Source organism: Echinops telfairi, unplaced genomic scaffold, assembly GCF_000313985.2.
Source record: "Echinops telfairi isolate 266 unplaced genomic scaffold, ASM31398v2 ScPeMD7_11;HRSCAF=52, whole genome shotgun sequence".
Classification (NCBI taxonomy): Eukaryota; Metazoa; Chordata; class Mammalia; order Afrosoricida; family Tenrecidae; genus Echinops; species Echinops telfairi.
The window spans coordinates 36,360,244-36,369,384 of record NW_022103908.1 but is presented as its reverse complement, the minus strand read 5'-3'; the positions used below and the strand labels follow the sequence as shown (position 1 = coordinate 36,369,384).

At 46.9% G+C, this 9,141-nt stretch overlaps 1 protein-coding gene across 2 annotated transcripts in view; it reads left to right on the top strand.

The window, feature by feature from the left end:
• EPSTI1 (epithelial stromal interaction 1) overlaps window positions 1–9,141 on the top strand; it is a 159,719-nt gene that overhangs the window by 27,041 nt on the left and 123,537 nt on the right. For both annotated transcript variants that reach the window (XM_045287143.1, XM_045287142.1), the window contains exons 2-3: window positions 5,515–5,573; window positions 8,195–8,278. In XM_045287143.1, the coding sequence (XP_045143078.1) occupies window positions 5,515–5,573; window positions 8,195–8,278 (143 nt within the window). The remainder of the gene's footprint in view (window positions 1–5,514; window positions 5,574–8,194; window positions 8,279–9,141) is intronic.

The following is a 9,141-nucleotide window of genomic DNA, read 5'->3' as shown; positions in this document are numbered from 1 at the left end:
AGTTCTAATTTCTGGACGTCACCTCCCCGTTCCCTTCGCCTTACCTCCCAATTTTCTGGTCTGGCAGCAGGAGCTCTGGAAGATGCGTCTTATCGGGTCGCCATATTCCCTCCTTCCCCTATGTTTCAGATTTGGCTGTTTTTAGCAAATAACTCATTTCTTAGAGCACTGCTAAGAAATCTGTTTTTTCTGGGACCACTGCCCTTGAGCCTAGAGGGTGTGTGTGAAAATGCTTTTAACGAAAAGCCTTTAATTTCAACAAGTCTAGATAATTTTCTCTCTGTACTGGGGTCTGTCCTATGCCTGGATATCTGTCGGCTGGACACATTGATCAATTCGCTACCAAAGGTCCTATTCTTAAGACTAAAGAATCCAGGCATAATGTTGTCAGACTTAAATCGAATGGAATTTGAGGCTGTATAGTAAACGTCTGGAATAATTGTTTCCAAATAATTATCTTCCAAATCCTTTTTGGAACATCCCCTAAGTGCATTTTTTGAATGATAAAATGTTTAGATAGAAAGCCCATTGGGTTTTATTCGCAACTGTTGTCCCCCACCCCAGAGTTTCCATAAGAGAGACTCATGGACTTGGAAAGTTCTCTCTGACGCTGCTGTGAGAACAAACATCAAAAGCATGTGTGCCATTTCAGATGCTGTGCTTCAAGCTTCAGTTTTGTTGTTGTTCTTCGCTGAACTTTTCTAAGCCCCTGGGCTCCTTGAATCTCCTCTGCCTTGGAGCTCTGTGCATCATTTGCTTCGACACTTGATTCTCTGTGTCTCTGTGGTATGCCCCCGTGGTCGTGGATGCTTCCTGACTCATGTGTACAACTCATTACTGCCGAGTCGTTGACTGATGCATGGCAACCCTGTGTGTGTCGGAGAACTGTTCTGTGCAGGGTTTTCCATGGCTGACCTTTCTGGGGTGGATTTCCAGACCTGACCTCTGAGATATTGCTGGATACACTTGCACTTCAAGTTGTTCAGTTAACAGTGAAACATGCTAACCGTTCACAGCATCCCAGGTCTGAGCTCCAGGAGGAGCTCTTTTGAGGTGGTCTCTCTTTCTTGGTATCTCTCTTGGCTCCCCTTAGACCAGTGGTTCTCAACCTTCCTAGTGCCACGATCCTTTAATACAGTTCCTCAGGTTGTGGTGACCCCCAACCATAAAATTATTTTCGTTGCTACTTCATAACTCTAATTTTACTACTGTTATGAATCAGGCAACCCCCGTGAAAGAGTTGTTCAACCCCCAAAGGGGTCATGACCCACAGGTTGAGAACGGCTGCCTTAGACCCTAACATGGCAAGCCCCAAACAGGTGATTAATGCAAAACAGATCTTGACCATCTTAGGAAGCAGAAGCCAACTCTGACACAGCTGGATCCCATGAGTCAGAATTGACTTCCTAGCACCTGGTTAGTTTGTTACCTTCTCTTTTGCCCCAAATAGTCTAAAACCCTCCATAGATCTACACCTGTGGTTCTCAAGGTGTGGTCCCAATTGAGAACATGAGCATCACCTGGAAAGGTGTTTAAAAATGCAAGTTATCAGGCCCACTCCTGATGGACTCAATCGGAAACTCTATCCCTTGACAAGCCCCGCGAGCTGATTCAGATGCCATCTGAAGTTTGAGAAGTTCACCTCAGGGAGTGGTGGGGGAGGAGCTCCACCGGACGGTTGAGCAGGCATCAAAGGCTGGGCAGCACTTCATGGCAGGCATTTGCATGGGTTATCCGGCATCTCATGGTTTAGACTCTGCAGACAGGCGCCCCAATGCCTTATACCCAGAGTTGCAAGGTGCTGCCTGTAGAATTGGTGTCCCCAAACCCCTGCTAATGTGCGGGCAAATGAGGAGTGACAAATCGCTCTCAGAGTGAACAAAGACTACGTAATGGACAAGGGATTCATTTCCAGCGGCAGCCTCCTAATTTTGTATTCATAACTTTGCATGCATCCCGGGCTCCACATGCAATGTCTGTCGATCGACATTAGGTAATTGGGCATCCAGCAGCCCCATTTGCATGCAAAGGTGGCCGCACACCTCCCATTTAGGAGTCTAAAATGAAAGCCCAGTTTGAAGTTGGCTGAAGAGGCACTGCTAGGAAAATCATGACATAAGGAAGAAATGGTTTCTGTTCATCAGCACTTTTGCTCTCCACTACTCAATCTTTGCTAATTTGGCCTTTGGAATTGTGCATTCCCAGGTAAAGAGAGACTTCCAAGAGCATGTTTTTTGGTTTTTGTTTTTTAAAGCTTCTGCGATAAGACTGATTGTGTTTATCCACAGTGTTTCCCTAACACAGCTCCCACACGTATGCTGCCTTCCGTGGCTGTTTTTGCTCTAATTGTTCACGCTCTTGTGGAGCCACGTGGATCATCTCAGAGAAGATTCACTCCCCCGCTACCCTCCACCCCTGCCCAGTAGACTGACTGCCTCATCTCATTTCAGTTCTGCCCACATTTATCAAGCAGCTACTCTGTGCCAGTGCCACTGGCCATGTTCGGGGCATGCACAGATCAGCCAAGTACAGTTCCTGCCCTCACACGCTCACAATATTTTAACCGCTTCCCAGTGCCTCCGTGTCGCGTGGTTTTGCAATGACGCTTTCTTAATATAGCATTCCTTGATCTCCCAGGTTGTGCTCCTGTGGATGAGGGGCTCAGGGGTCACAAGTCTGTCAGTGTGCCACACTGTGGCGGTGTGATTGTGATTGTGGAGCTAGAAGCTGTGCCACTGTTATTTCAAATACCAACAGGGGCACCCACCCCGGGTGGACAGGTTTCCGTGGGGCTTCCAGACCAGCATGGATTAGGAAGAAAGGCCTGGTGATCGACTTCTAAAAATTAGCCAATGAAAATCTTATGGATCGCAACAGATTGTTGTGCTTGTTTGTCTTGAATGCAAGACTAGGAATCAATCGCTGGGGGAAGACAACCTCTTTGGTGAAGCTAAGGGCCAATGAGGGTAAGGGAGCACACCACCCAGTAACTTCCTCGACTAATTCATACAACCAGGTGTTCTTCATTCTAATGAGTTCAAACCAAACTCGCTGCCACGGAGTCCATTCGGACACCTAGCGACCCTGTGTGACATGGTAGAACTGCTTCTGAGACATTACCTCTTCACGGGAGTAGAAAGCTTTGTCTTTCTCCTGAGGAGCGGATGGAGGTTTGGAACTGCTGACCTTGTGATTAGCAGCCCCAACATGTAACCACTATGCCACCAGAGCTCACTTTCCGTCTTAGACACCTTCCTTATTACCAATCCAAAATTCACTGCCACTGAGTTGATCATGACTCGTTACGACCCTGCGGGCATAAGTAGAACTGCTCCTTTGGATTTCTAAGCCATCTTTTCCCCATGGAGCGACTGGTAGGTTTGAAGCGTTGACTTTGTGGTTTGCAGCTCAGTGTGTAGCCCCAGTGGTCTCCTCAGCCATACCAGTGACCATAGGGTGATGGAGGACTGGGCAAGGTTTCATTCTGTTGTGGATGGTGTAGCCATCTGTCAGACCAGCCAGCCTCTGACAAGCGTGTGGGTCTGTAGGTGCAATTGTACGGCGATAATATATAAAAATCATAGTAAAGTAATAGAAGATAGGAGAGATAGAAGAGAAGGTAAAATAAAGGAGTCAGACACATTTCATAGCATGCTCACCTCTGGAACGGTCATGATCTCAGCAGCCAGGTCCGTACAGAGAGAGGGAGGAGGAGAGAGGACTGTGAGCCTCTTTATTTCTGACCAAGGCCTATATATACTTAGGGACATGCAAGCCCCCCTGATTACGTACCTAACTACATACGTCACAAGGAGTGGCTGTCCAGTAGACATACACTTCACAAGAAGGGGATGCGCTAGGGCTGTACACGCAATAGGAAGGGGAGGGACTAGGGGTACACATGTGACAAGATGGCAGCCTGACCTTGGTCACTCTTGAATGGGCTTGACCTTGTCTCTGGACTCTCCTTCAAGGAAGCAATCCACTACCCTTATCAGGAGGGAGTGGACCCACCTTAGGGTGGGACAGACTATACAGTCTGATTGCTCTAGATGGCTGATAACCCTCAGGGAGAATAACCTCTAAGCAGCTTGCATTGACCTCCAAGTGTACAGTCATTTACCATGTGACACAAGCAGTATCCTAGATTTGGTATATATGTCAGGGAGACAACCAGGGAGAAAACCCTTTTGCACCCCACAGCCATCTATCTAGACAGGGGTTGGGCATGTCCATCCCTCAGGCTCCATAAGGCTGCAAAAATTATCAGTACCGTCTAACATCACACACCTGCCCAAAGTGAAGCAATTCCATCCATCACTCTAGGGTAAGTTAATTAAATGTTTAACCAACTATAATCAGCTAATTTTTATATTGATAATTTTGTATGGGTCACTAATAATGTTATAAGTATCCAAGTGGCCTTTGTTTGAAAAAATATTTCATACCCCTGATTTGAGGGCACCAGACTGGCCAGTTGGCTACTCAAGTAGATAATAAAGAGTGAAGATGGTCTGCAGTCCCAGGGAATAAAAGATCCATAGGTGCTTCCTCTGCTTTGGATGTGATGTGGGACTCATGCATGAGAATGGCGGTTTACATTCATCTTAAAGGGACTTGTGTATCAGGACCACCAGCAGTCTCCTGGTGGAGTCCTACAAAGATGGTCTTCCAGGAGCCAACCCTCTTCAATGGCTTTGCATCTCTATGTTGGACAGTATGCGTTTGTCTTACATTGACATGATAAGCTTGGGGAGGACAGACGTATGTTTGGGTCTTCATCTTCTTATCGCCTATAGTTCCTATTTGGTGGTGATGGTGATGAGGAAAGGAACCCTGAGGGAGGGTGGTGCACCGAGTTGCTCTCCACAAGGTCAGTGGTTTGAACTGAACCTGCTGCTCTGTGGGGAAAAGTAATGAGGCTGCCTCCTCTCATAGACATTTAAAGTCTTAGAACCCCACAGGAGCAGTTCTTCCTTGTCCTGTAGGGTCACTATGAGTTGGAACCAACTCTGGCAGTGGGGTTTGGTTTTGGTGATAAGGAGAACGTATTAGAAGGGGAATAAAGGTAGCTTATATGAATCAGTCACTCTGTGAGGGAAAGGGCTTTCTACTCCCGTTAAAAACAGTGACGGCTCAGAAACCCACAGGGGAAGTCCCACCCTTCCGTATAGGGTGACTCGATGGCACCGAGTGTGGTTTTGTATGGATTAGTAGCATAGTGGGTAGTGCAAACAATTAACACACTTGGTCGCTGACTGAAAGGTTTGAGTTTCAGGTCCACCCAGAGACATCTTAGAAGAAACACCTGATAATCCACTGCTAACAAACCAGCCACTGAAAGCTCTGTGGAACACAGTGCTTATCTGACACGCATGGGGGTTGCCAGGGGTCAGAATGGAAACCAGACAAACTGGCGTTGGGGGTGGGAACTGTATGAATTAGTAGTTCCTCACTATGATAAGCTCGATTTCATTTTTCCTTTTTTTCCCTTTCTCTCTCTCTTCATCTTAGCACTGGAGCATATACCTTGATAACACCAAATGAAACCCGGAGACGCAAGCTACAAAGGAGTATGTAGATATATGTATATATTCATTTAGCATTCAGATGGTCTCACTTTCTTAAGGACTATAATGTGCTTTGATCTGAATGATTTTTAATTCCTCATTTATATAGACTTGCCAGATCTTACCAAGGTTTTTCTTTTTCATTTCAACTTTAGTAGTTTCCTTCACTGCTATCAAATCCATGCCAACTCAGAGCGCCCTCTAGGACAGTGTCGAACTGCCCTGTGGGTTCCCGAGACTCTAACTGTTAACTGGAAGAGAAAGCCCTGTCTTCGCCCTTCAGAGTGGCTGGTGGTTTCAAAGTGCTGACCTTAAGGATCACAGTCCAACTCGTAACCACTACGCCACCAGGGCTCCTTCTAGTTATCTCTTTCTTAATGATTCTAGTCAATACTTTTACATTTGTTCACTAGATTGCTGCCTGGAGCTTTGGTAGTACCGTGGGCTAAGCTCTCTTCTGCCAATCGAAAGGGCAGCTGTTTGAATCCACCAGCCTCTCTGTGGGAAAAAAAATGTGGCAATTTTCTTCCCTAAAGATTTCTAACCTCGGAAACCCTATGGAACAGTTTTCTTCTTTCCTTACTGAGGTGTTAGGAGCTGGAACAAACAATGGCTTTGAGTTTAGGTTTGGGTTGGTTAACAACAGCACTGCCATGTTACTAACAGAACTCAGCACATGATTAGAAGTCTCGCATTTCTGGAAGGTTTGTTCTCACGCCTTTTGCCAAAAGGCCTATCTTGCCCTTGTCAGGTTGGGCTGACTGCTGATATTTTTCATGGGACTGTGAATATTTTGGAAGAAGACTGGTTCTATTCTCATACTCATAGCGACTCTATAGGACAGAGGAGAACTGCCCCCTTAGTTTCTGAGATTGTAACTCTTTATGGGAGTAGAAAGCCTCGATTCTACATAAATCATGAAATAATACGATGCCCCTTCCTTGATCCGCCTTATCGCTCTTTAGTGGAATTACTGTGTCCTCTTGTGTTCCCATAATTTTCAACAGGTAAGAGTCTACCCGCATGTGCTTGGTATGTGTCCGCTTCCTTCCCTGGGCGACGAGCCCTGGGGGCAGAGTGATGACACGTTGGGCTGTGATCTGCAAGGTTTGCCCTTCAAAGCCACCAGCGGCTCCCTGGGAGGAAGACAGGGCTTTCTACTCCCGTAAAGCGTCACAATCTTGGGAATCCACGGGGAAAGTTCTACTCTGCGCTATCGGGTGACTGTGAGTCAGCCTCCAGGGCCACTGGGCCACATTTTCCTTTTCCTGCTTGAACTTAGTGAGTGCTTAACAGAGCTGAGGGCTTGGTCCAGCCCACTGCAATAAAGGGAGTGAGGCGATCAAGGATGCTGTGGCTCCCCAGAGCACGTAAAAGCTATGCTTGTCGTCTAGTAAGTGTGCGATGGTAGAGTTATGAAAATGTTTGAACTAGCATGAAATTACTCAAGTGTGACAAGAGACACACAGTGAGCCCATGCCGTTAGGAAAACAGCGCGGATAGTCTTGCTCTGTGTAGGGCTGACACAGACCTTGTTTTGTTTTTTTTTAAGCCAATCTGTAAAGCAATGTAGAGAAGAGCCATCAAGAGAGCCTACAGATAGAAGCGGTGCCATGTAAAGGCATAGCATGGTAGCGTAGAGGTGGAAGGAAAAGTGAAACTTTTTAATTCACGACAAGCTGGCCGCGAGGCTGGTTTAAGCTGTACAGGCAGCGGCGAGGCCAGTCCGAAGCTTCTGTGCTCGGCTCTGTATGAGGTCGCTGTAGGAAATTTCTCCCTGTGACTCACGATGGACCCTGGGGCACAGCAGGAAAGAGGTGCGGGCCTTAAAGGTCTGTCACCTTGGAAGCTTTCACAGGAAATACTTTGCGGGAACCCGGGGCTCAGTGTGATCGAGTTGGACTTGGAGATGCCTCACAATTACAAATAATACTTTCACGATCTTACACGTGAACATTTTGAGCAAGCAGTCAGGTCTAACGTGAAGAGGGGCGTGGAGGAGGGGAGTAAAGACCTGCATCTTTGTCTCCCCTGCTGTCCCGTGGGGACTATTTGGGGAATGTAGGAGGACTTCGGCATCAGCAAAAACAGGAAGATGGATTGACACAGTGGCTACGAGGAGCTAGAGCATGGGCACACTGTGAGGACGGCACGGGACCCGGCACTCTTTCCTCTTGTTGTGCACAGTCGCTATGGGTGAGGATAGACTCAGTGGCACCGAACAATGTTGTGCAGATTTTGTGGCATAGCACATACGCACTGGGCAGCTAACCCTTAAGGTACGCGGTTTGAAACCATCAGATGGACCCTGCGAGAACGCTGTGGCATTCTCCTCTCCAAAACAGTTCCTGTCTCGGATACCCACAATGGCAGTTCTACTACCCTGACCTATAGGGTCACTATGAATTGGAATAAATCCCACGGCAGTGAGGGTTTTTGTTTGCTTGTTTGTATTTTTGTTTTTTGACAGTGCCACAGATAGAAACTGGCTCTGCCCTGGCGTTGGGCTCACAAGTAGTTAGAGGCCCTTGAATGGTTGTTTTGTCTTATACTACGCAATGGCTGGATTAATTTCCTTTGCAACTTTTAACAATGGATGCTTTGATATTTCTCATCTTCCCTAGTTGCTGAGAAGGAGCTGAAAGACCTGGAGGAATGGAAGGAACAAAACAGAGCTAAGCCACTTAACCTGGTGCCAAGACGGCTAGGTAAGCAGGCCCACCAGTCCCCCGAGTGGGCGGCCGGGGACCAGCCCTGGGTCCCGTTGGCACCTTGCATACGTCTGCCACCGAATGCACATATGCCGTGGTTTGATGGCTGTGTTGCTTGGGATGGAATGTATTTAAAGTTGAAGTGTGCAGGTACATGGTTGCTTTTGTTTTTCCTCAAGTAGCGAGCATACTATGCCAGTTATCACGAGTAACATGACGGCTTAATTGCCAAATAATTTAGAGCCCCTGAGATATGCTGAGCTCTGAGAAAATCTTACATGTCCTGTCACTTCGCTTGTCAGGATAGGAGTAAAAACAGTCACATGCATATTAATCACGGCAATAAAATGCTAATGCACAGGAGAAAAGGAACTGAGAGGTATTCCCACATGGACACAAGGGGCGTGGGGGACCCAGTGGCAGGTGGAAAGGAGGCCGTCACCACCTGTGCTTTCCCTTCTAACGACACAGACCTTTGAACCTCTGAGTGTGCGTCCGGGGCGGTGAACGGTCCGGGCTGCCCCTGCTGGGTGTTTGAATCATTCTGAGCTGCTGCCGCCGAATGGGGATCATTCACGTAATTTCTTCCTGGTCTGTCCTGGCAGCAGTTGAAAGATTCCAGAGCTGAACATCTAACTTCCACAGATTTAGTCTAACTCAAACAGGGTGGTCCTGGAAGTTTCAGAGGAGCAGTTCATTGCCCGCCACTCCTCACCCCACCAGATTACAATTTTAAAATAAGCTAATTTGAAAATCATTTAACAAGTGAAAGTAATCGTTTTATGTTTTAATTATTTTGTTATGTGAAAGGAATTAAATTTTATTTTTCTTTTTAAGTCATTTTATTGGGGGCTCATACA